Source organism: Euprymna scolopes, chromosome 6, assembly GCF_053919585.1.
Source record: "Euprymna scolopes isolate OS-2025 chromosome 6, ASM5391958v1, whole genome shotgun sequence".
Lineage (NCBI taxonomy): Eukaryota > Metazoa > Mollusca > Cephalopoda > Sepiida > Sepiolidae > Euprymna > Euprymna scolopes.
In genome coordinates, this window is record NC_136487.1 from 11997925 (window position 1) to 12023657 (window position 25733).

The window sequence follows — 25733 nt, forward strand, 5'->3', positions numbered from 1 at the left end:
CAGAGTGACTCCATTTACGCTGAACATCTACAGAATGCCAACATCAATATATTACATATGAATGAGTCTCTCATGGAATTTCCACAGGTCCCACTAGTTGATTCATTCTGAAGGATAACCAATACTGCTAAAAATAACTATAAAAATTGCCTCTATTGGACCTATTGATCAGAGGGAAGCAGATGATACTCCTCTCCTAATAGGGAGATGAGAATAAGGCATTTGCTGCTTCTGAGAGGAGAAGATAATACCTAGAAGAATGGTTTCCTAAAATTTCCAGGTCAACATCAACATTTAAAACAGCTCTTGCCTAGAATTCTCCCTATCTTAGAAAACAAAAATAAAAATCTATATGATGGATGTACCAGCAATAAGAATGAAAATATATTCCAAAAATCAGATAAATCGATCTAGTTTCATTTTTAACTAAGAAAATCAAATTTTGTGAGTATCCAACAAGTTATGTCTCACCTGCCATCTTGAAAATCTCAAGAAACAAGTAAGTTTATTCAACAATAATTCAAACAAGAGTTGTGTTGTAATGTCTACGAATTCCCACTAATCAATTTAAAATGATTTTCTTTATAAAAAGAAAAAAAAAGAACCATTTGATCAATTCATGTGATTTTTGGAATATGATATTTTTGTTTGATCACAGGTATGTACATCATAGAAATTTTTCTTTATTTTTGTTTTTCAATTAGAGAGAATTTTAAACAAGAATTGAAAATATTTACAAAAACTTTTTTGTAGCCATGAATTATATTAAATTACTATTAATATTTTTTTAATGGGTTTCCTAAAGCAATGGATTCTATTAAAAAATATTTACTACAAAAGATGATTTTGTAAGCACAACTCAGAATATTATTTAAAAAAAAACAAAAAACACATTGGTGTTATATAACAACCGTTGTCATTCTATTCACACAACATTCTGGTTGAATATAGCATTGTGATGTTAAGAGTTTTCTTTTTTTAAATATTCTAATACAGATTCTTATCCAGAATTCTCCCTATATTAAATAACAAAAAAAAATCTATATGATGTATGTAGCTGTGAAGAAAGAAAAATATCATATTCCAAAAATTATGTAAATTAATCAAGCAGTTTTATTTTTAAATAAAAAATAAAATAAAATTTTATGAGAAACCATCTGGCATTTTGAAAACAATCTCAAATAACAAAAAAATAAAGTGATAATTCAACAATAATTCAAACTTTTTGTTGTAATGTCCACAAATTCCCATAAATTACTCCAAAAATAATTTTCTTTATAAAAATAAAACTACTTGGTCAATTTACATGATTTTTGGAATATGGTACCTTCGTTTCATCACGGGTACGTATATCATACAGATTTTCTTTAATTTTGTTTTTTTAATATAAAGGGAATTCTGGACAGGAATGCCAATCTTTTAAAAAAAAATATATATATATAAAATATATTTCATCAAATGTCTTTGTTTTAAACTCTGCAGGATTAAGTTTTTCTAGTTAACTGCAAAAGTTTCAATTTCCTGTTGGTCATTTGGTCCAGATGAGAGGAAATTCTGAAAAATTAGTTGCCAGTAATTCGTTGATGTGCCTGTATTGGTTGAATACATTATTGCGCACAAGAGAGTGTGTACAAATAGAAGATATTGCTACCACCACGGACGATCAATGCTTATATTGTATTTCATTGAAAAGGTCATTACACAAGGAGAAAACAAAAAAACAAATGTAGATAATTAAACAGACAAAAAACGTTAACAACATTGTTGCAAACCCCAACAAATCTACAATTAGATCAAAAAGAAATAATCTACAAAAACAAAAAACCCGATTGAATTAAAAAGCAGTTTGTGTGTGTTTTTTTTTTTTGTCTTTTGGAACCCATCGTATTGTTGTTATTATTACTGTTTACTTCCTTCAAGCGTATCGTTTTGCAGTCAGTGAAGAAAAAAAGTCAGATGCAGAGTGTCACGTGGCTGCGGGTTAGAGCCCTCCGCAGATGAATATGAATTTTTGGACATCTTCAGTGGGTACATGGGACGCTTCATCTGGTCAACAGGAAGATTTACAACTTTAATTTGGTCTTTCGGGCCCGAGCTCCACAGTGGCTGCTGCTGCTTAGGGAATGAATAAGAAGCAGCTGCGGATTCACTGTTTTGCCGGCGCCACGACTCAGACACGTAACGACGGCGGTTGTTACCATTGGTGTTGTCCAGTTGTCTGCTAAACTGGTTATCATGAAGCCTACTTTTCTCTAGGTTTGTTGTGATGGCGTCGATATCAGAGTTTGATGCTGAAGAAGAGGTCGTTGACGCCGAATCCTTTTTCGATGACAGCGGGGACACGGCCCTTCCATTTGCAGACAGACTACCAATGGAGCCATTCAAATGCTGATAACCCAACAGTTTCCCAACCATGCCATTGGTCGGGGGCAGCATACCATTTACCGAGAGGGACATCCGCGGCGGGAGGAGGGATGACTGACTCGGGAGGCTTCTCTGAGAACAAGATGGAGCAGACCTTTCAGAACTGGTGACAGCGGATTCTATTGGGGCAGTTGATAAAGATGGCATCACAGCAGCACTCTTCAGGGAATTAGAGTACGGGGATCGCAGTTCCCACGGCCCGTGACTACCATTTGTTGATGTTGTCTTGTTAGGGCCGTGCCCAGAGTTGGGCTCACTGGTTTTCGATGAATCCTTATATGATGATTGGCCAATCTTGTGATTAGTTTTCGGTTCAGTGAAGCCATTAGGTTTGGAGGCCAGTGTTCCCAACTTCTTGATTGGTACGTGTTGAGATGAAGCTGAAGGAGAGAGAGAAAATTAGATGATAAAATTAGATGATAAAATTAGATGATAAAACTAAAGATCAAAAAGTGAAAAGTTTTTTCACAAAAATAACCACAGAGTAAATAACACTTGGATTGATATGCTTTTTGGAGTTTAGTGTATAGTTTTCCATACGTCAAATGCAAAAAGTTCTGAGGTATGATTAACAGGGTTTGATACAAGGGGAAACTGTGATGTTCTTGTCTAAAATCACCCTTATATATTAAAAAAAAAAAAAAAAGAAAAAGAAAAATGTGTATGATGTACGTATCCATGACAAAATGGAAATATATTTCAAAAATCACATAAATTGATAGGATAGCTTTGTTTTTAAATAAAATCTCAAATTTTATGAATATCTGTGGAGTGGCTGTGATTGCGGCCATTTTGAAAGAAAAAAATCTAAAATAGAAAGGGAGACATCTTGACAATGAAGATATATGTTGTAATACCTATGAATTACCATTAATCGTTTAAAAATGATTTTCTTTATAAATATAAAACTACTTAATCAATTTATGTGATTTTTGGAATACGATAGTTTCACTTCAACTTAGATAAGTATATCATACAGATTTTTCCTTATTTTTGTTTTTTAATATTGGGGAGTTCAGGACAGGAACCGCTGTGACCGCCCATTTATGTGAGGTGGATGTGGATTGATTAGTCTAGTAATGCCACATTGAAATAATTTAATGTTGAATAACCACTGATACAGCATGATCACGTTGTCACACCAGTTCTCATTAGATCACCAAAGTTAAGCAATGTTAAGCCTGGTCAATACCAGATGGATGACCTGTTAGGAATGTCAGGCGCTGTATGTGGGAGGACTTTGACACTTCCCTGCCATTAAAATAAAGTTATCTCTCCCTGGTCGAGATATATATGTGACTGGAAATCACTTATGAACTTAATTCCCTACAAACTTCCACCTTTGAAGGAAGTTTGCTCAACCTGATCAGGATGAATGCCACAGTAGGTAATCATTAATAGTCTGGATTTTAGTGAAGAAACATGTAAACCAAGATTCTGGTATCCTCTTTGAAGCAACTTTTAGCTAAGGAAATTTTATAGGTTTAACATAAAATAATTGTTGACATCTTCATGAGTATATCAAGTTATCAGAGGTAAGAAATCATTTGAAAAAAAAAAAAAAAAAAAAAAAAAAATTGACTTCTTTTTTCAGTCAGTATTAAGTACTGTTGAAGTAGATATTGGAAAAAATATGTATATATATATAAAACGTAATATATTATTCTATGGATGAATCTGAAAGTACTTGGGTCAAAAGTGACTATGACAGCTACATCAGCCAGTTCTTGCCAGAAATAAGTAATAAGAAAGCTGGAACAGGGTCCGTACAGATTTTCAATGGTCATTTTTGAGACTTTTTAAAGTTTTTCAAGGACTTCTCCGAGCAAAATTCATAAAATAAACTAAAATTTTAACAGGAAAAGTCATTTTTATTTATCTCTTGATTTCATGAAGTAGTTTTAAAGGTCACACAGTTACTTACATGAAGTTCTTGTTTGAGATCTGTGGAATTTCAAGGCACTTTCACTCATTTTTCTCAAAGCAAATGCCTTTTTACATATGCAACAATGTGCCCGTTGACAATCATATTTACATTCGCTGTGTTCGTTTTATTTTTAAATTTTGAATTTTCAGTATTATGGATCAAGTATTATATCCTTTCAGCACAAAACTATGCAAAGTTATTATATAGAGAACATCAAAAAATTTCCTGATAAAAGGACATAACTCTTGTATAAAAAATTTTAAAGTAAAAGCAAGTTTCATGATAAAGGGACATAACTCCACGATAATATGATGCAATTTACAAACAATGTACTTTGATTTGATTTTCAATTTTTAAAAAATAGTTTAATGGTATTTTTATTAATGCTTATAAAAATAATTTAATAGTATTTTTTTCGATTTTATTTTTCATAGGACAAAAAAATTTTACTGGGCATAAATAATATGATTTTCAAAGCCTTTTTAAGATATTTTCCATATTTTCAAGGATTTTTCAAGATAATAATAGAAATAAGGCCTTTTTAAGGCAAAAGTAAAAATTCAAAAACTTTTCAAGCCTGTACGAACCCTGTGGAAAGGATCAGAACAAAAATATGTAAACAGGAAGTGTCTATATTATTCAATGTAACATACTTAAACGAAAGAATGCTGCTTAAATATACATATTTTATATTATATGTGTGTAATTGATCCACTGACTTAGTCGAATTTGGATCTTTAAGTTCACCCTCTTCTTTTCGTTCTCTAAATTCTCAATAACTACTCATTACATTTTTCTAAAAATTGGCATAAAGTTACAACTACCTAAGGGAGGAAATGGGTACTTGTACAGTTTAATGAAGATATTAAAAAAAATGAAAATAGCAAAAAAAGGTTATATCGTACGTATCCATTTTGGACAGAAGATCTCCGAAAAAAAATTTCACTTAATTTGATCGAGTAGTTTTTTTTTTTACAGTGGAAAAAAACATGTTTTTGTGAGAGCGCGTTGAAGTCAGCCATTATGGAATTGATTGAACACGCCACAGGGAGTTAACTCCAGTTAAAGCGATGAGACTCCTTCCCCATCTTTAATGCTAGCTTTTCTTCCTAAAAATCGAACCTTTTGCTCAATATCATAACAAATTGTTTTTTTGCTGTAAAAAAAAACAAAAAAAAAAAAACTACTTGATGAAAAATTAAGTGAAATTTTTTTCGGAGAACTTCATTCCATAATGGATACATACAATTTAAACTTTTTTTTTGATATTTTCATTTTTAATGTCTTGATTAAACTGTACAAGTACCAGGAAATGTAACATTATGAGATTTTCAATAAAAATTCTGGTTGCGTCCCCATGGATTTAAAAATGGCCAAAAATAGCACTTTTCGGGACATAGAATCTTTTCTGACCATTAGATTTTGTTGAAAATTACCCAAAAGCAAGACCATGTAGATATACATCTGGAAACGTAATATTTGACCCAGGGAAAATTCTGAGGATCGAGCCTCAGGGTGTTTTAGGAGTGAAAAACACCTTCTGTGGCTAATTTTTATTTTTCTCCTAAAATTCATACTTGTGTTTAAATAAGGGTTTTAAATGGTACAGTGTTTAACTAACAAAATTAAGGCATCGTTTGTCATGAAACGGCGTCATTTGGCTGTTTTAGCCCAATGTTTTATATCAGGCCAGAGATTTAAATGGGCAAAATAGGTAACAGTTCTACAGCTGATCTTGGCTAAGAGTACAAGGGAAGTAACTCTTGTAAACTCGATTTTACAAATATTGATTATATATTTGTAGATTGAACTTTAATATGTGCGATTGGTTGTATGCTTGTGTACCGCAAGCTTGGCCCACTAGGGAAATTTTTAAATCTTCTCACTAATGAGCTCAACAACTTGCCCTAAGGATACTTTTGTTGGGTGATTTCAATTTGGATCAGCTTCTTGCAAACAACGTGGTACTAATAGAATCCGTTAATGGATCTCAACAATTTCTTCAGCACTCAAATTACACCACTCAAATTGAAGATGGTATATTGAACTTAATTGTTGATAAACTTTCTTCTTTACCAGCATTGTGGCTTCTCAGCCCATTTAGTGATCAGTTTTTTTTGTACTTTATATCCATTTTGATTTATTTACTTCATATGGATAAAATAACAAAAATAATAAATGTGAAAACGCCCCCAAAAGTTAACATCTAGAATTAAAAATAAAATACCTTGTCGTGGTTAAAGGGCTTTTACTAAAGTTGCTTCATTACCTTTTATTCAAAAACTTGACAAAGGCATCAGTCAGGGGACCATATAGTTTTTGGCTTTTTAAATTTTAATTAAAAATATCTGAAGAGAGCTAAATAAGGCCTGAAACGCGTTATAAAATATTTAAAAATCTTAAAAATCAACAATTGTTGCTGGCTACAATCTTTTAAATATACATTTTTCTCTCATTGGAATCACACGACCATTACTTATACGTCCTGGTCAAAATCATAAGACCACTTAAGAAAGTAAGCGTTTACGCATATTATCGAATTTTTAATCAAACAAATGGTTGAAACCATTGCCAAAAGGGAAAATATGATGGAAAAAAATGAAATCTGCTTCATTCGAAACTTTAACCCTGATCTAATAATTATTTTTTAAAAAACAAACATCTTCACCTGGTCAAAATGATAAGACCACTTTAATAAAATCGGCTAGTTTTGAAAAAATGAATACGAAAAGCTTTCTATATTACTAAAAGCAACTTGTTAGTGGATAAAAAACATCTTACTGAATTATAAATGGCAAAAGGGAAACCATTATCAGAGTTTGAGAGAGGAAGGATTTTTGAGCTTAATAGGGGTGAACTCTCCCTTAGATCTATTGCAAACGAAATGAATCGTAGCAAAAGGGTCATCACAAATTTTTAAAGAAATCCAGATCAATATGGGCACAAAAAGAGTCCAGGTCGATCAAAAAAAATAACCCCCATCACTGGATCGCCGTATCAGAAGAAGTTTAAAAAAAAAACTCCAGTATGGACTCAAGTCGATTGAAAAGCCAAACAGCAGCAGAATGTAGTCCTAAAACCATCAGAAGGTATCTGAAAATGAAGGGTTTCAAACATTTAAAGCGACTGCAGAAACAACGTCTTCTTGAACAGCACAAAACTAACCGACTTAAATATGCCGCCAAATACCAGACTTGGGATGAAGAGAAGTGGGAAAATGTAATTTTCTCTGATGAGAAAAAGTTTAATCTAGATGGTCCAGATGGATTTCAACACTATTGGTATGATAAACATTTGCCCAAAGAGACTTTTTCAACTCAGCATAGTGGAGGAGGGTCTTTAATGATCTGGGGTGCTTTCTCGTCAGCTGGGACCCTAAAGTTGCAAGTAGTGAAAGGGCCGGCAAACATCATTGGAGTACATTTCAATGCTTGAAAATGCTTCTATCAGGACTGAAGGTCCACGTCTGTGTGGAAGAAATTGGATTTTCCAGCAAGACAACGCTGCGATACACATTTCTTGACAAGCACGACAATACTTTTCTTTAAATAATATAGAATTGTTAGATCATCCAGCATGTTCTCCGGACCTCAATCCCATTGAAAATCTTTGGGGATGGATGGCAAAAGAAGTGTTCAAGGATGGAACCCAGTATGATTCGATAAAAGAACTTTCTGATTCAGTTTTCAGTACAGGGGATAAAATTCCTTCGCAACTGATAAAAAACTTAGTTGCAAGCATGCTGAAGAGAATTTTTGAAGTAATTCGTAATGATGGAGGCTATACTAAATACTGAGACCCTTTTTAGTAATTTATAATTGCCTTTTGTTAGATAAATTATTAGTGGTCTTATCATTTTGACCAGGTGAAAATGTTTGTTTTTTAAAAAATAATTATTAGATCAGGGTTAAGGTTTTGAATGAAGCAGATTTCATTTTTTTCCATCATATTTTCCCTTTTGGCAATGGTTTCAACCATTTGTTTGATTAAAACTTTGATAATATGCGTAAACGCTTACTTTCTTAAGTGGTCTTATGATTTTGACGAGGACTGTATATACTAGCAGAAGTACCCGTCATTATATCTATATATATAAAAGCGAAAATGTATGCATGTATGTGTGTCTGCTAAAAACTTTCAACAGACACGAAAAAAATTCACAAACTCGGTATCATATCGAAGCCTCATCCTTCGCTCAAAAAATATCGAAAAATTGGCCAAAAACGTTCATTTTTTCACCCCGAAATTGACAATTTTTGACAGGGGGGGGGAAGACAACAAAAATTGTCTTCTCGTGATGACGAGCGGTTCTACGCATGCGCCAGATGACGTCATGACCGGATTTACTTTAAATAGTTGAAAAACTGAACAAATTTCATGTACGTCGTGTTAGGTCAGTCGATTAGTGCGTTGGTTCATTATCTAAACGCTTTGGGTTCGAATCGTTGTGTGAGATGTTTTTTTTTTTTTCGATTTTTTAAATTTAAATATTGAACCCGTGTTATTTAAGCCATTTTTCATGTAACGTTCGTTTTTATTTTTTGTTTTTTACTTCGCTTATCCACCCCCCACCACACACCCAAAAACACCCGGGTACCCACCAATTTTTTAAATTTTAATATCGAAACAGGCTTATTTAAGCCATTTTTCATGTGTTCGTTTTTCTGTTTTCATCGTTCGTTTGCCTTACGTTAGTTTTTTTTGTGTTTTTTTCCTGCTTAAGTTTTAACGTTGTTTTCTTTTTTTTACTTCGCTTATAACAAACAAACCTACGTCGTCGTCATCATCACGATCGACGACTTCCGGGCACGCACCTGTCAATTTGGTTCTTACTTAAATAAATTCAAACATCTTTCACTAACTCATTCTGGCTGGCCGATTTTATTTTCAAACTTACTTCACCTCAGGGCTTCGGGTTCGATCCTACCCCCCCCCCCGGTTTCTTTTTTATTTAACACCACACATACCTACAAACACCCGGGCAATGCCGGGTACCCCCGCTAGTCTATAAATATAAAAGCGAAAATGTGTGTATATATGTATGTTTGCATGTATGTATGTGTGTTTGTGTGTCTGCTAAAAACTTTCGAGAGACAGAACAAAAATTGACAAACGTGGTATCATACTGAAGCTCCATCCTTCGCCCGAAAAATATCGAAAAATTGGCCAAAAACGTTAATTTTTTCACCCTGAAATCGACAATTTTCTACAGGGGGGGGGGGGTAACAAAAACCATCCTCTCATGACGATGACCGGTTCTACGCATGCGTCAGATGACGTCATGACCTGATTTAGTTTAAATAGTTGAAGAACTGACTAAATTTCATGTACATCTTGTTAGGTCAGTTGGTTAGAGCGTTGGGTCAGTATCTAAACATTTTGGGTTCGAATTGGTGTGAGATGTCTTTTTTTTCAATTTTTTAAATTTAAATATTGAACCAGTGTTATTTAAGCCATTTTTCACATAACGTTCGTTTTTCTGGGTTTTTTTTTTTACTTCGCTTATTCTTAGGTTTTCATTAACACCCCCGACTGACCATACACACCCAAAAACACTCGGGTACCCACCGATTTTTTAAATTTTAATATCGAAACAGGCTTATTTAAGCCATTTTTCACGTTTTTTTTTTTTTTTGGTTTTAACGTTCATTTTTCTGTTTTCTTTTTTCGATTTTTACATTTAACATTGTTCGTTTGCCTTACGTTAGTTTTTTTTTTCGATGTTTTGATTACCCCCCCCCCTCTCGCTTAAGTTTTAATGTTCGTTTTTCTGTTTTCTTTTTTGTTTTTCAGATTTTTACATTTAACATCGTTCATTTGCCTTACGTTAGTTTTTTTGTTTTTTACTTCGCTTTAATTTACCAGACTTTTACAAGCTATTTTCGAGATATTTTTTGATCGCCGCGTAGCGGGGAAAACAGAAACTGGCTTCCAGCGCAAAACTAGGTCAAACATCACGCAACTTGACGTCGCACCTGCTAATTTCGGTATATAAACGTCAACTTAACACACTTATCAATTCATCTGTTCCCGTGGTCGAGATGGTTAGGTCGCAGGGTTTTTTTTTCCATTTCCTTTCCACCTCCGCGTCAAAGGTTCGGGGTTCAAGCCTACCCTTCTACTAAAACTTTTTTTTTTTCTTTTACACCTCCAAACACCCGGTCAACGTTTTTTTTTTTTTTTAAACAGGGTTGTTTTAATCTAAACCCCCACCACCAACAACACACATCTCCAAACACCCGGGCAACGCCAGGTACCCCTGCTAGTGTATATAATAATATAAATATACAAGAAAGAAATGTTACCATAGTCAATAAAAGTTACTTTTATGGTAGAAAAGTTCATTGGTTTGTATTTCTAAGTAGTTTGTAAAAAAAAATTTTTTTTTTTTTAATTCAAGAACTGGTTTGAAAAAAAAAATCAAAATGGCAGCGACTTTGAAATGGAGAGCCCCATTTTCAATTTGAAGGAAGGGCACCTGAGCATTCTGTGTTAACAATTTAAGAGAGTTCCGTTAACGTAAGGAATATTTATAAACATATTCTAATGTTTTCCATTATTTTGTGCTTGAGGAATATTCGATTATGACATGTGTAGTTTATATAAAAATTCATTTAAGTAGTTATCACCTCAAATTTCGTTTTAATTTCGGTTCGCTGAAATTATTTCAAGTAAAGAGCATTAAAAACTATTTCAAAACAAAAAAAAAACATGAACTGAACTTTTATTGACTATGGTAACATTTATTTCTTGTATATTTATTTTTTCGGGTAGTCGTTTGTTGGCTTTTCTGCTAAACACTCTTACTAAATAATATCGACGAAATATCGAAAAACAAAGAAACAAAAACAGTTTTTAAAAATAATGAAGCTTTACTTACTTTAGTAAAATAATCCGAAACAGCAAAATGGGATATTAAAATAGTAAACTCGTAATTACTTTAGTTTTTTAAAGCAAAGAATCTATATAAATATGAATAAGAAGAAAATGGCGCCCTTTTCAAGCAGAACAGCTTCATTTCAGTTTTACAGTATTGAACGGTGCAGTATTGTGCCGTCGGATTAAGGGTAAGGGTTGTAATCAACTGAATTCCTTCTAGTACACTGACAAAAAAAAAGCTTAAACAGATATATAAATAAAAATAAAAAGGTTATGTAAATGTTTTTAAAAAGACACGTAATCACGTGAGCAGGATTTTTTCCTTCTTTTGACACGATAACAAGTAACGTTCTTATTTTTTGTTATTTATCTATTTTCGAAAGAGTGCCATGTGCAAGTGGAGAAGGAAAAAAACAGAGTTATGCAAAATTTGTGTCGAGAATTGTCTAAAAGTTCCGACTTTTTTTTTGGCTTTCACTTTAATGAGAACGTGAATTCATGAGGTGAATTTATTCGACACAATATGATTCAACTCAAAAAAATAAATAAAAGCTAACGTGAATTAAGATTAAAGTTAAGGTGTTATTGTGGACCCTCACCCCTTTTAAAAAACCTTGTTAAACTTTGTGACATATTTACATTCTTTGGAGGTCAGGCATGAACGAACACCCCATAATTTTATTATACCATATTTCTTCAAACTGAAACATAATTATCAAAGTATACTTACGCAAATAGATATGAAAAGTCTTTGTTAAAGTTTGTGCCATATTTCCATGGAGTACTGGCACGAACGCAGACCCCACAATTTTATTATACCAACCCTATTTAAGTTGAAACATACTTATCAAAGTATTTTTATGTACATCTATATCAAAAACCCTTGTAAACGCAGACCCCACAATTTTTATGATCCACCGTTCTGCCAGATCAAACATACCCATTCCTGATCCTCGATACATCTTCTATCATTATATGTAATCAGTTTTTTAAAATAGTCAACCATATAGGAGCCTATTCGTGACCAGACACACACACACACACAGACATTCAGCTTTATATTATATATATATATATAATTATTAACTATAATAATTAAATACCTACAGACATTAGTGTTTCATCCTTTCAGAATCTGCAGATTGGAACCTTGGAACCCGGCGACATAAGCCATGTCTGGCTTCATTAGCAAGGACAGTATCCATTCGGCTACTGTTAACCGCATGAAATAATGTTGAAATTTAAATATTTTATTTTTTTAAAATGTTTTTTTTACGTCAGTCAGAGTGATCTAATCATTATATGATGATCTAAATAAATGTTTAGAGATACAAAACTTATATAAAGATTTAGATAAAATATGCGGAAATTTCTTGACAGCTCTTTCGGCTATCATCTCTTCAAGAGAAAATCAATAGCAAGGAAAAACAATATTATTGACGAAATTAAAGAACACTAAGGGGTATTCAGAAGTGCCAAGAAATGAAAAAAACTAAACAATTAAAATAGAAGATTTTAATCTGTGTATAATATGTTTAAAAACTGACTAAAATTGGTACAAGGGTGGGGGTGGGGGTTAAAGTTTCCCAAAGAGAAATAACACTTTTTTAATCTCTTGTCAGCATAAAGGTTTTCAGGTGGCAATAGAGACAGACTTCAAAATCTTTAAAAAGTTTGACTTATGTCCAGGTAACCTACATCTAAAATTTCAAGTGTTTAGACCCAAAATTGGTGGAGGAGTTTGGTAGAGTCTGCAAAGGCAACTCTTTCAACTTTGACCTCTTGGCAGCCAAATCTTTGCCCAAAAACTGATTAAAAAGCTTGCTGCATGTCTGAATACCCTTTATGTAAATTTTCAAATGTTTAGACCAAAAATTTGCTGAATAGTTTGCTAGAAACCGCAAAGGTCAAATCTTTTGAACTTTGACCCCTTAGCAGCCAAATTTTCAGCCAAGAACCGATTAAAAGCTTGTCCTATGTCTGAATACATTTCATGTAAAATTTCAAATGTTTAGACCAGAAATTGACTAAGTCAAATTTTTTTATAACTTTGACCCCTGTACATTTATTGTGGGCTCAAATTAAGTTAAATGTTTAATCCATGTCCAAGTAACATACATCTAAAATTTCAAGTGTTTAGACCCAAAATTCGCGGAGGAGTTAGATAGAGTTTTCAAAGGTCAAATCATTGAATTTTGACCCCCTTGACAGCCAAATTTCTGCCCGAAAACTGATTAAAAAGATTTTCCCAAATCTCAATACCTCTTATGTCAACTCTCGAGTCTGTAGACTGAAAATTGACAGAGTAATTTGGTAGGAAAATGTACATACACAGACACACAGACAATTTCACTTTTATAGATATATAGCTTTATATATTACTAGCAGGGGTACCTGGCGTTGCCCGGGTGTTTGGATGTGTGTGTGTGTAAAAAAAAAAAAAAAAAAAAAAAAAAAACATTGGCCGGGTGTTTGGAGGTGTAAAAGAAAAAAAAAAGTTTTAGTAGGAACGTAGGCTTGAACCCAAAGCCTTGACGCGAAGGTGGAAACGAAAGGGAAAAAAAGCCAGCCACCTAACCAGCTCGGCCACGAGGGGAGAGGAATTGATAAGCATGTTAAGTTAAGGGTTATAAACTGAAATATACAGGTGCGAGGAAGTGGCGCGGCAAGCCAGTTACTGTTTTCTCCGCTCCATCATTCGCTTTTTGAAGACGCGGCGAGCTGGTAAAAGTCGTGCAAATTAAATACACATGCGACCCCCGTTGTTAAATCATAGATATTATCATTTAGATGTGATATAAAAAGTTTTAAGAATGAGTGACACCCCCCGAGAAGGCCTCGAAAAAAAGCCATTTGCAGACATACACAAAAAGCGAACATACATACACACACACACATTTTGCCTTTTATATATGTAGATTACTTGTTTTTGTCTTTCTTCCTCAACATCGACAACATTCCATTCCTTGCATTTGATAGCCTTCTAACACTGACCTTAAATTTAAACAAAAATTTTAAAAAGTACAAAATAGAAAAGAAAAGAAAAAGTGTTTACTTTGAGAAGCTGAGTCAGAGCTGACACTGGTTGAAGTCGAGAAGAACTTGCTTTGGGTACTTGTTACCAGTGAAGTCGGGGTTATGGCCGAATCAATAACCTTAGAGTTTTGCTGACTTCCAGCAGTTGAAGTCGCTGTAGTCTCTGTTATAGTAGAACTACACTCCGTATTATCCTGCGCTTTCAATGGAGACGAAGTCGTTGAAGACGATGATGATAACGAAGAAGATGAGGAGGATGACGGCAACTGGCAGAAACCATTTGAATCATTATCATTAGATTTTGAAACGGAAGAGTAATGCTGTGATGAAGGGGAGAAAGCCCTATTCAATGAATGTTGCTGACGAGAGGATGTTGGTCCTACCGAACCATGTAAACGACCAGAATGTGGTTGTTGACGAGGACAGGGCAAAACGCTAGAGTGCGAGGAATTTTGGTGCTGCTGATGAGAAGCAAGATTCCCAAATATCGTGGCAGGATGCTGTTGCTGATGATGATGCGTCGGCATGACTGCTGCGCTGTGTATCGGACTGGTGTGTTGATGGGGCACGATTGTCCCTTGCAAAGAGCCAGGATGTTGATGCGCAACTGATGACAGCATTGTGTTATGCAGGGAGCCAGGATTTTGGTGTAACGGGGCTAGGATTCCACCAGCAAGAGGAGTCGGATGCAGAGGCGGAGGTACAACTGCGCCATTCAGTGGCGTAGCATGTGGAGGAGCAGGCGGACCCATTCCATTGCTATGTGGGTGAGGATGAGGAGGACCAGCTACAACAGTGCCCTGGATAGAGCCAGGGTACTGGTTGTGGAATGCAGGTACTACGGAGCCATGCAGCGGACCTGGATACTGATGTGGAACTGCTGCAGGAATAGGGGGCGGCATGCCTGGCAGAGGAGAAGGCATATGTGGATTAAACATAATAGGTGTGTGTAGCAAGCTGGCATGATGTCCAGTTGGGGATGGAAGGGGGTCATGCATAGGATAAGAAGACTGATGTGAAGGAGCATGTACTACCCCATCATGTGGGGTATGCTGATGAGTAGGGGTCATTAGCAGTCCAGGGAAAGGAGCTGCTTGTGGCTGCCCAACAAACTGCTGCTGAGTTGGTAGCATTTCATGGGGTTGGTGGTATGCATTCTGGTTAGAAGCAAACACAACTGCGCCAGGGGGAGGTGTTGGATATGGTTGGTGAGCAGCTGGCCCCAGATCATGATGAGGATGGGCAGACTGTTGATAATGGCCAATCAAGAGGCCATCTTCAGACTGAACTTGGCCAGGCTGACCTATTGGTTGTTGTTGCAAATATGTCGGCATGACTGTACCATGAGGTTGGTTAGGATGCTGAGGTGAGGAAATGACCACTGCATCATGAAGCTGGTTTGAAGGATGATGTGGAGGTGGCTGAGCAGAACTCTGGATATAAGGATGCTGCACATAGTCTTCATAGGGGACAACAGATATGTCAACAGGTCCTGGTGGCTGCGGGGTCAGAGGATGCACTTTCAACATACTGGTTTCATTTAATAAACCCGATCCCTGCGGATGTGGAACCATCTCTCCAAACATGTCATTTGCAGGTCTGGCCTGTTGAGGCTGCGGATTTACACTGGCCACAATCATTATGACACCTAATTAAAAATGGAAAATAAAAAAGTAAACGTGAAAATATTTGGTTTCATTTACAAATACAAAATCAGATTCTTATGAAAAATGATAACCAAGATCATACAACAATGATAAACACAGTTGAAATCTTTAAAAATAAAATCCTTTAATGCAGAAACCAACCAAAATAACTAACAAATGCTAATCTGCTGTAATACTAACCAGAGTAGCAAGCGTTTGTGTATTTGTGCATTGTGTGGATGTACATGCAAGCAGTGGCGTGACGGAGGAGGGGTGGACTTGCTGTAGGGAAGTGTTGGGTGGGAAAAGAGAAAAAAAGATGGCACCTGGTGTTTTATAAACTGTGGTCTTGCGAGATCACGAGAAAACAGAAGGCACACATGCAAATGAGACAGGGTGAAAAACTGCATAAAAAGCTTGAGTGAGAGGAAGGGAAAATGTTGTTTACAGTCACGAGGTTATTGTGTTACTATTGTGAGCGTTGGTGACAATTGAAGTTGAATTCGATACATCTGCCACAGATAAATTTAAACAGAAAAAAGACAAAACACACAAGAAGTGCATCACAGGAGTCCAAAGGAACTAAAATTAACAGAAATCACATAAAATGTCACCCCTCCCTCTTAAAAAAAAATAGATAAGTAAAATGCACTAGTTTCATCTAGTATCACATAAAACTCTAACTTCTACTGCTGTTGCAAGAAGACAAAATTATTTGCAGCAGTAACTGAAACAGTTGGAGAGTACTAGAAATCTGAGATTTATTGTCACTCAGATTCCAGAGAAAACCAACTAGTTATTGCCAGTGAGAAATCGCTGATACAGAGTTCAGTAAAATCCTCCTTGACAGTTGTTGTCCAAGTCTTCAGTTGTTCACTTGTACGTCTGTACCGTCCTGGCAGAATGGTAAGGGAGAATTATGTTACAAATTAATGATGACCATTGTGAGAACTCCTAGTGAGTAAGAACTCATAAGACTGAGCAGATTTCTAAAAAGTTATTTTTTGTTTTCTAAAATTAAAAACTTGTCATGATAAAATAAGCCATTTTTTTTTATGCTAGCAATTTTATTAAGATGTGTGAAAAAGAAAGAAATTTTCTTTTTCATTTTTAATTTCATTTTTATTTTGGAAAGTTTTTTAAAAACTTTTATTCACTCCAAACAAGGCATATTGTTACTTGGACATAAGGGGATACTATTTGCGAATGTGTCTACAGGAACACTATGTGAGAAGATGAGCAAAATGTCTTTCACATTACATTTAAACTTCGGCTTGTTAGTATAGTCAGGGAAACGTAACAGGGAGGGAATTCCTAAGTCCATCAACCCTAGAAATTATTTGAGTAGAAAGCTTCCCAATATCCAGAGACCTCTACAATGAACAGATGCGATTTTGCTACCAGACAGGTTTGTACGGGGGTATGTACGACAAAGTGACACAGGTGTAATAGGTTCATCAGAACACATTCCATTAAAATACTTGTAAAATAGGCATAGGGATTCAACATTGCAACATTGGGATTCAATATTACAACATTGGGATTCAACATTACAACATAGGGATGCAACATTGCAACGATAGAACAAAGGTCGCTGCATTCCTGTGCCTGTTTCTCATGTGTTATATCTCCCCTCTTTTTGAAATAGGATACGATTATGAATATCTCCAGTATCAAATAATCCTTATACACTGTGAAATTTACTTTATGTATGAAAACCAAAGAATTTAACAAATGAAGGCTCGTTGGAAAGGTAATAATCTGAATTGTGTATTGGGCTATGTGACATTTGCCCTTAAGGTCACACATTAAGAGGATCATCCAGAGCTTATTTTTGGCACTTTTTTACAGCTATAAAATGTTTCATAGTTATTTGTTTTCCTAGTTTTGCATATGAATTATAAAATATCTTATATTTCCACAAAAAACCTCTAGCCTTGATGGAGGGGAGACTAAAACTTGCTGCTATGGTTTCAATTGATCTGAAATAACAGCAACGGGAGACTTGATTCCAAATATTTCTCATGTGTTATATCTCCCCTCTTTTTGAAATAGGATACGATTATGAATATCTTCAGTATCAAATAATCCTTATATACTTTGAAATTTACTCATGTATGAAAACCAAAGAGGGGAGATATAACATATGAGAAATATTTGGAATCAAGTCTCCCTTTGCTGTTATTTCAAACTATTTGAAAAAATAGCAGCAAGTTTTAGTCTCCCCTTCATCAAGACCAGAGGTTTTGGGAAAATATATATATTTGTAAATTGTTGCTTTTTATTTTTTTGTAATTGTATTCTAGATTTTGTTTTTATTATTATTTTAGCATTTCTACAGCATAGTTAAAAGCCGAGGAATTGTGTGTGTGGGGGGGGGAGGGGATCAAATAACTTTTACCAAATGTATTAATATTTCCTACCGACCTATATAGTTGTAAATTTCTGAGACTGTCAACTTTGTATTTCAAAATTTATTTTGTTATTTTAATTTAGTAAACTGAAAACTAGGATCAATTTGTAGCATTTATTAACACTGACATCTCTCTCTTCTCTCAAAGAGTAACCGTTGTGAGGTAATTTGTTCACACAAGGACTAATCAAACATGGGTGTATTAATTTCCACTGAGACATTTCAAGAACTACTTCCAAAGCCTATGGGATTAACAGTCCCAGAGAGCTTACAGAGACCAACGAAGAAAGATGTTTTTCGACCTGCTTTTGTTTACAGGGAAACTGGAAAATGGAACCTGCAAGGTAGGAGATCAGAAGCTTCGTTACAAAGATGTAACAAAGTGACACCTGAAGGTGATGAACATCAGTGTCGAGAGTTGGGATGAACAAGCTAAAGAAAGAAGTGGCTGCCGGAATAGTCTCCACAAAGGGAAGGAAAAAATAGAGAGAAAGATTGGAGAAGCCTTAAATCTGAGACATTATCGACAACACAAACCCGGCACTCACATAAGCAGCGCCTGTGACCGGACGTTTCACACAGAACGAGAACTACGCTAACACCGAGGGATAAAGCACTGAGGCCTCAACTAGTCATTGTCCAGATTGACGGACTACATGATGATGATGATGATGATGTTTACAGAATAACAAAGCAAGGTTATCTTCACCTCTAATACTTTTGGCAGCTGAACTTTATTACTCATGAAAAAGGTCTGGAAACTTATTGAAGGTACCTCATATTACCAGCTATGATTACGAACAACTGGTCCTCTCTCACCAATCTTTCTCGAAAAACACTCATCTAGCTGAAACCACTGTCAATAATTCCCACCACTCTTTATCTGTGCCTAAATCAAAACATAAATTCCATAAATAAAGCTTCTTTCTTAGAACCGCATGGCTGTGGAACTCTCTTTCATTTGCCCTTCCTAGAACTTGGATGTCTTCAAGTCCAACATAAACAAATTCCTGATAAACCGCCCCCTTAAGTAATCCAATTTATCAAATCTCCATTACTAACGATTACTACGATATTATCCCATTGATTACTGTTCACGCAATAACCCTTATCCTCAAGTCGCCTCATGGCCTTGATAAGTAGTGACTCCCATATGAAAAAAAAAAAAAAAAAAAAAAACTGACAGTATTTTAATTTTTGGCAACCTACACCGACTTTGTGTAGATCACTTAAATAAATACATGTATTTTCTTTTTATATAGAAGGGCCCCGTTTTCCTTCCATTTGTTTTGTTACAAAATATCGGCACTTGTCCATTACTGTTTTTTTTCGGGGCTCAATTTTTTTGTTTTCATTTCAGAAATTAATTTTATTTTGATTCAATAAATATTCAATGTTTCATTTTGTGTTATTTTAATGTATTTGTGTTCATTTAGTGTATTTGTTTTGTTTTTAACTAAAAGTTATGCAAAACTTTGACATTTTCGGATAAGATCTTTTTGGATTGTCTCCCCTCAAAGAAGTTCTTCAAAAATGAAAAACAAAATGTCTAAAAAAAATCCAAAAACAAAATAAACAGTCTAAATGCATGTGCCTAAATATTATAAAACTTGATCTTACAGTCCAAAGACCAAGCCTCTATAATTTTTTTATATCGTTGCTAATTTCAGGTTTAAGAGATAGTTAAACAAATTGAAAAGAGCGTATCTTAATCCAGCAGGCAACAACCATTTACTTTGAAACAAAAGTAATGTCAAATCTGTCAAGTAAGAAAAAAAAAAGTGGTGGTTGCGTTAGAGTAGAACCATTTAAATCCTCGATACTCGCTCAAAAATAGAAAATTTAAAAAATCCAATCCATCCAATAAATGTCACCAATCGTGCGAAAATGTAATGTTCTAGCAATACTTCATTTGATTTTCGATTTTTAGGTGATCATCAAGAGTTCAAATGGCTCTAACTAAACCGCCATTTTTTCTGTTATAACTTAAGATTATACACTTCATTTGTTTCAAAGTAAATAAATGCTTTAAAATAAGTTGAAACACACGCACACACAAAAAACAAAAAAAACAGCCCTCTTGCATATAAACCAAAATATCAAGAATATTCGGGGACATAGTTGACAGTACACCGCCTGTAAGAATGCTATCTAAATTGAATTAGAAAGCACAGAATATTTTTTATTAAATGATTTTTCGAAAAACAGAATTTTTTTTTTGTTACATGAATTTTATTAAATACAGAAACAAACAAACATAATTAGAAATGATATTGATCTCGGATATATATTAATATACGAGGAAATACTTGATTTTTTTCCGAACAGAAAAATATTTGAAAACGAAAACATTTATTGTAAAAAATGTATCAACATATAATCTTAAAAACATTTAAAAGTTTGTGTAAGAAAATATAATTTTAATAAAACAATTTTGTAAGGAAAGCAACATTGGATTTTTTTTTTACATGGTAGTCACCACTTATCAAGGCCTGGAAGTCACTCGGGGATAAGGGTTAATGCATGTTCAGTAATCAATGGGATAGTATCGTAGCAATCGTTAGTATTGGAAATTTGATAAAGTGTCTTACTTAAGGGGGCGGTTCATCAGGAATTTGTTTATGTTGGACTTGAAGACATCCAAGTTGTAGTCAGGTGGGAAACAGGCAGACGGAAGAGAGTTCCACTGGCGTGCACTTCTAAGAAAGAAGCTTTGTTCATGGAATCTACATTTTGGTTTTGGCACAGATATAGAGTGGGTGAAATTATTGACAGTGGTTTCAGCTAGACAAGTGTTTTTCGTGAAAGATTGGTGAGGGGGGGACCAGAAGTTGGAGCTCAGACGAGCACTTGCCATGGAAGTAACAATAAAACAAAGACAGGCTTGTAATGTCTCTTCTGTGGGAGAGAGGTTACAGGGAAGAGAAAAGAGCATCCCCCACTAAGCCAAAAAGTCTATTTTGTACTCTGTCAAGGCAGGATAGGCTGTTTTTAGCAGCTCCTGTCCAGATGTGACAGCAGTACTCCATCCTTGGACGTACTTGGCTTTTATATATTATCAGCAGTGAGATATCTTCTGGAGCGGTAGAAGGATCCTACCATTTTTCCAGCGACCTTGGCAACAGACTTGATGTACGTGTTCCATTTCAGGTTAGGAGTAAAGGTCAAGCCCAGAAGCTTATCAAAACATGGAGCCTCCCCTAGACGAGAGCCATCCATTTCAATTGATGCTAGATGGAGATCAGAGCGTTGATGATGTAAAGATAGGAGCTTGGTTTTAGATGCATTAAAAGTAACCAGCCACCTCTTTCCCCACAGTACCACACGCTCAAAATCTGAGGAGAGAGAATCAGAGAGAACATTGTCATTTACAGCCTTTGATGTGTTGCCATAGATAGTTGTGTCATCAGTATAGATGTCAACGAATGATTTTAGTATGTGTTTTGGGAGATCATTGATGTAGATCAGGAAGAGAGTTGAGCCCAGGATTGACCCCTGAGAGACTCCAGCATTAATACTGTGGGCCTCTGATTTCTGCCCATCAACCACTACTCTTATGAGCCTACCATAATGATTTAATGGTTGAGAAAACATTTCCAGTTATACTGTAGCTGGAAATCTTGTGAAGTAGGCCTTTATGCCATACCTTATCGAAGGCCTTTGATATGTCAAGAGCAATTGCCCTAGAAATGAAGCCTTTGTCGAGAGATTCACTAATTCTATGAGATATAACCGTTAGCACGTCTACTGTAGATCTAGCAGAACGGAAACCATATTGCGTGTCACTAAGAAGGTTATTTCTGCTGAGGTGGTTGACTATTTAATATGGATTCCAGCAACTTACTCATGACACACAGGTGACTTATTGGTCTGTATTGAGAGGGAGATGACTTATCACCTGAATTCTTAAATACAGGGCATACTGATGAGGTTTTCCAGAGTGTTAGGAAGCACTTCTCCTTAAGGCAACGTTTAAACAGTTTTGTAAGTATGGGGGCAAGTTCTGGTTGAAGCTTTTTCAACTCTATAATTGGAAATTACTTTTTTTTTCACGAACAATTTGATTTAAATGAAACATTTTTCTGAATTAAACCAACATTGGATTTTTTTTCCGAAACTTTTTTTTTTTAATTGAAATAAAAATGGTGAATAAAGAGTCTGCGTAAGTTCTTTGATCGAGAAGCACCACTTTTACAATAATTATATTTTCTATAATAATTATTATTAAGTAATTAATAATAATAGTTATATTTTCTATAATAATTATTATTAAGTAATTAATAATAATAGTTATATTTTCTATAATAATTATTATTAAGTAATTAATAATAATAATTATATTTTCTATAATAATTATTATTAAGTAATTAATAATAATAATTATATTTTCTATAATAATTATTATTATTAAGTAATTAATAATAATAATTATATTTTCTATAATAATTATTATTATTAAGTAATTAATAATAATAATTATATTTTCTATAATAATTATTATTATTAAGTAATTAATAATAATAATTATATTTTCTATAATAATTATTATTATTAAGTAATTAATAATTAAACAATAATTTAATTCTTTAACAATTTAATTTTTTTAAATTCTTTTACAATAATTACGTCATTTTCAATAGCCAATCAAATGACATTCTTACAGGCGGTGTCGGTGTGGTGTGGTGTACCGTCAACTATGTCCCCGTATCTTCCTGAGATTTTGGTTTATCTAAACTGCAAGAGGGCAATTTTCGCACACCCTTTTTTGTTGGTTATAGTAAATAAATACCATTGAAATCTAATGCAATAATGTAAATACATTAAAAATGAAAAAAAAAAAATGCAAATATCAGTGTTTTTTTTTTGTTTTTTTTCCCTTAAATTTGCTGTTGCAGGAACCCCAATTTAATTTTGTGTTGTCGCCTAGCGAATATTATCGTAACTTGTTACTGGACTTTTATCAAATCACTAGCATCTGCCATTTGGGGGGGGGGGACTGTACAAGCACCAAAAAATGGATCATGGAAAAAAAAATTTAATGACCACACAAATCAATTTCACTGATTGCTTGTTTTCCCCATTTGTTTTTAATGTCGCTTTATTTACGACTTATCCTGGAAGAGGCAACATTTCAAAATATATACAAACTTAAAACGAAATAAATAATTTATACAATAAAATATGATGTAGCAATTATTATTATTTAAAACAAAAACAAACAACGCAGAATAATATTTTTAAAAAGAATGCATTTTTTCTTCAACTATGATAAAAAAAGATAATGGCTCTTTCTTTTCCATAAGGAAAAATCCGAGATGTCTTGGAAAGAAAAAGGAGAAAAACAAGAACGAACTGGATCTAATTTTAGCCCAAAACAAATAAATATACACGCTATAAGGAAATAGGCAACATGTATTACTTAGAGATTAATAATAAAAAAATAAAATCAAAAAAAAAATAAAAGAAAATAAATTATTAATAACAAAAGAAATCTCTGTCCCTGGTAGTTGTTACAATTACGTAATTATATCATAGATGGGTTTCCATACAAAGCAAAGCGGAACAGTTACATTATTGTGATTATGGAAATCGATTACATTGTAAATAAACAATCAATTTCAAAAAGAAAAAAAAGTACATATTTAATATCTATGAATTTTTTTTTTTTTTACTTAACGCACTAGCTTGCATGCCATATTTTCATTGATGAAATTAAATAAAAATGAACAGAATTTTAAAATAAAAATATACAAAATAGTTTATTGTTTTTGTTTTGTATATTAAAACATATTTAACATCTACAACCAGCATATAAATAATAAAAGTTATTGTTGGGTAGAATTGCGCATATTTATTTACGTCCGTATTTAAAATAACAACAACAACAAACCTAGCATGAGTGTTAAGATTTGAAAAAAAATCAATACAAAAACATTGTGATATTTACCTTAAAGCAAAAACGAAGCAGATGAGATTTTAAAAAAATGCAGTTTTTGAAAGAAACAGGAAGAAGAAAATGGTTTTCTTTTTAAGAAGGTTTGGCTATTTTTGTCCAGTCTCTGGTTATTTCCAACAAAACGGTAGATAAATTGGATCCCTTGTTGGGGTTTTGAGGTAAATAAAAAATATGGAAATATTCGGCATGTGTGAGGCTAATCGTTTGGCTTCTCCTTCTCCTCAAATGTCAGGTTATTGGACCGTGCTGTAAAAATGATTTTCCTCCAAGAGAAACTCGCAGACTTTTCAACAGTGACGAGTGACGACAATGCCAACAAGATCCAGTTTACGGCATCACTTTTACGTCATTTACCCTTTTACGGTAGCCCTTCGTTCTTTCTAATTTAGTTTTCTAATTTTCACTTTTTTTTTCTTTCTAAATCAATAAAATTATGTTATCGTTACTGTTTATGTGTCTGTAGCTACCGCATCTACGTGACTTACGCATTACTATTTTTAATATTAATTAAAAAAAAAAATGAAATAACAGTAAAATGATTTTTTAAATCCTACTTTAAAAGCGCCCTTAGCTAAATTACTGATCCCAAATGAGTTTCTCCAGTTTTGGGGGAATTATGTGTGAACACCCTCAAAAACAAACACTACAAGTATTTTAGAATTTAAAGTGGGAGATCAGTAGCATATAAATTTAACGCAAGCTCATCAGTGTTTACGGGTAGTTAAGATATTTTTGTAACGGAAATACAATTTTTAGGGGAGGTAATTTAGGAGATAGGGTTAAGAAAGGATTTTTTTTTTTTTTTTTTTTTAATGAGGGGTGTGTCTTGATACGGATGTAGGCTTAGTAGTATAAGTAAGAGAGTTATATATATTTTTTTAATTTTCCTTAAAATAAAAATTCTGGTTAACTGTCCTAAAAATTCTGGCTAATTGTCCCCTTTCAATATGGCTCGAAAATGGGACATCATTTTACTTTAAATTTATATATTAAACTTATCTTATTAAATTCTAAAATAATTCTTTTTCTTTTGTTATTTTTTTGTTTTTCTTTTGCCAATTTTTTTTTTTTTTTTGGAGTGCTCACTGTTCGCATGTAATCGCCTAAAAAAATACAATTTCAGGAAAGGGAAATTTAACTGGGTGTGCTCCAACCCCCCCACCACCACCACCACACAACTATTCTTTTTATAGAATCACCCCTGTCTCCAAACTGAGCTCAAACTGTTTTATGTTGTGTGTGTGTGTGTGTGTGTGTTTTATTTTTTTTTTTTTACTAAAAGGAGGGTTCTTTACTAGGAAAGGGAGAGGTTGTCATTTGTCAAGGTTATCAGAATGGAAACGAGAATGACTATAAAATTACCAAAGTAATTTAGTTACGAAATGAGATCAAGCATTGAGATCTTTGCCCTGCAAAGAGCACAAGAGTCTCGGCCTTACGTTCACAGGAAAC

At 34.0% G+C, this 25733-nt stretch overlaps 1 protein-coding gene across 1 annotated transcript; it reads right to left on the reverse strand.

Moving 5' to 3' along the window:
* Positions 1-1658: 1658 nt before the first annotated feature.
* LOC145277513 (uncharacterized) lies at positions 1659-25016 on the reverse strand. Its single transcript, XM_080128937.1, has 3 exons — positions 24273-25016; positions 14286-15914; positions 1659-2804 (listed from the first exon to the last, which is right to left on the reverse strand). Exons 2-3 carry the CDS (start codon positions 15904-15906, stop codon positions 1936-1938), a joined length of 2490 nt encoding a protein of 829 aa, XP_079985063.1. The 5' UTR covers positions 15907-15914; positions 24273-25016; the 3' UTR covers positions 1659-1935.
* Between the last annotated feature and the right edge of the window lie 717 nt (positions 25017-25733).

Excerpts from the sequence above, each read along its gene's own strand:
- LOC145277513 (XM_080128937.1), bottom strand. The coding sequence starts at position 15,906 with ATGATTGTGGCCAGTGTAAATCCGCAGCCTCAACAGGCCAGACCTGCA. Across the intron at positions 2,805-14,285 it reads CTCTGACTCAGCTTCTCAAA|CTTCATCTCAACACGTACCA; the intron begins GTAAACACTTTT and ends TCTCTCCTTCAG.